The sequence below is a fragment of the Myotis nattereri genome (assembly GCF_964212035.1).
Source record: "Myotis nattereri genome assembly, chromosome: 18".
NCBI lineage: Eukaryota > Metazoa > Chordata > Mammalia > Chiroptera > Vespertilionidae > Myotis > Myotis nattereri.
In genome coordinates this window covers 12252339-12254703 of record NC_138093.1, presented here as the reverse complement: position 1 = coordinate 12254703, position 2365 = coordinate 12252339, and the positions used below count along the sequence as shown (strand labels likewise).

The 2365-nt window shown below is 50.7% G+C and overlaps 1 protein-coding gene across 1 annotated transcript; it reads right to left on the bottom strand.

Annotated features, from left to right (window-relative positions):
* Window positions 1–581: 581 nt before the first annotated feature.
* On the bottom strand, window positions 582–887 carry LOC308534557 (late cornified envelope protein 3A-like; the record flags this gene model as incomplete). The annotated part of the gene is made up of 1 exon (XM_081113091.1): window positions 582–887. One exon carries the CDS (start codon window positions 885–887, stop codon window positions 582–584), a length of 306 nt encoding a protein of 101 aa, XP_080969217.1.
* Between the last annotated feature and the right edge of the window lie 1478 nt (window positions 888–2365).

Here is a 2365-nt window from a genome sequence, read left to right as displayed (position 1 = left end):
TAGGACCCCAAAACAGCTTATCAAAATATATACAAGTCCCATATCATACAGTGCCAATTCCCAGATTATATCAACACCCACTCAGGTTTCACAGGAAAGATCAATCCTTTCACTGGGAGTTGCAAGGACTCAAAGCAATATGACTCTCACCCTTCTTTCTATCTCCATTCCAACCTAAAATCTCTTCACAGCCCTTCTATGGGTGGAGGGGAAACTGATCTATTTTTCCCGGGTCCAAAACTAAGATTCTGCTCCGAGTTGTGTTGTGTTGGCCGAGGAACTGAGAGGAGAGACAGAGTGAAATGACATGCGAGCCACCCATGGTAATGAGGAAGAGAAACTTTATTTTTTTCACAGGCCCAGGCGCTGCCAATCATTGTCACGTGCAGAGGGTGGGAGGATTGTGAGACCCTGGACATCAGACTGGAAGATCGGCTGGAGGTGGAAACTCTCCCTGGGAACATCCCAGCTCAGACTGGGCAGGCGAGCATGGGATGTCTGGGAGAGGCTGGGTCTGACTGGGGCTTTTCCTCTGGCTTCTTGTCTCCTCTCAAGTCGCTTGTCTCAGCATCAGATCCAGGTCAGCAGCAGCCCCCAGAGCTGTGGCCACAGCCCGAGCCCCCAGGATGCTGACCACTGCCAGTGTCACAGGACTCGGAGCTCTGGCGCCTGCAGCGGTGGGACCTGCGGTGATGCCTGTGGTGGCTCAGGCAGCAGCCACCCTCCGAGGAGCTGGGGCCACAGCCGCCCCCGGAGCTCAGAGCACAGCCAGAGGGGGCTGGGGGCAAACACTGTGCTGGGCTCTTTGGGGGGCACTTCGGGGAGGGACACTTGGGGGTGCACTTGGGAGGGGGCTGGCACTGCTGCTGGTTCTGCTGGCAGGACATCTCGACAGCAACTTGACCTTGAACAAATAAAAGACATTTTGAGCTCAGAGGCTTCAGAAATTTCAGTCTCCTCCCCACAGCTTTTGTCTAACACTCATCCTCCATGATGACCAAGCTGCCTGCTAAGCCTCAGAAGGGAAAGAAATGGGAACACGGAGGGACCACATGCATTTGGATAAAGCACCTTCAAGGATGCCAGATGGGCCATGTGCACCCCTGACAGCATACTCAGCGGGAATGGGAAGGAGTCCTCAGGACCTTGGTTTTGGGGCTCACAGCCCCCTGACAGGTGCCTGAGTGGCTCCTTCCTCACCATCCCCATCCCCCACTGCTGCCCACTGTGGGCCTCTTCCCCCTGGTTCCGTTCAGATCTGAGCCCCTCTTCCTATACTCCCAGCTGAGGTCTGTCCCCTGCCAGACACTCACCGGATGCAGAGGAGGCAGGAGAAGCTGTTCCTGGGAAGGCTGTGGATGGGGAGCCCTGGGCAGGAGCCCTTTTATCCTGTGCTGGGTTTGTGACGCAGGGCCTGAGCATGCTGCTGCTTTCACAAGCAGGGGGAGGTGACAGCGCCACACACTTCCTAGTTGCCTCCCTCAGTGTCTTCCTGGGCAGGAGCCTAACGTTTTAATAAGATGGAACCAGGATGTCCTTGTGACTGCCAAATACTTCCCATTCAAGTCTGCCTTGAACCTGCAGCTATACATTCATTCATTCATTCATTCATTCATTCATTCATTCATTCACTTCCATGCATGGACACAGGCTCTTTTCATTTAGCAGTAATAATGTAGAGATACTTATGGCATGTGTCTTCCCTTGAGTATCTCACAGCTAAATGGACCATCACTTAGACAAAGAACTATAATGGTCTGGTGAAATAGGTACTATCATAGGAGTGTTTACAAAGACCTCAAGCCCAAGAGTCCAGCTTTTGGAGGTCATTGCCCCATTGCTCTGCAGGCCCTGAAGGGAGATGGAGCCTTCAGGTGCTCTCTAGGGGTGACAGCTGGGCAAGGTCATTGTCGTGTATTTGGTTTACATAAAGCTTAGCTATTATGAGGTCTTAGCCATTATGGGGCAAATGAGGCTCACCAACCACCTCTAGCATTGTCAGCTTCACAATTTTCAACCATGTTTACGAAATGGCTCATTTTTTTTTATTGCTTAAAGTACTACAAAGGGTATTACATATGTTTCCTTTTTTCCCCTGCCCTTGACAATCCCCTGGCCTCCCCTACCCCCCAGTGTCTTATGTCCAAATGGCTCATTTTTATCATTTGAGCAATTTTTCTTTAATTCTTCCAGGCAGAAGAATTTCTACTGTCAGAATCAATAGGACATATGCCACAGTCAGGAAGACATAAAGCCACAATGGAAAAGAGGATATTTTTCTCTCCATCTTCCTCCTCCTCCTTATAGTCTTCTTTCTCCTTCTTCTTAAGAATATCCGTTGTGAATATTGTCATGGCTAGAGTTG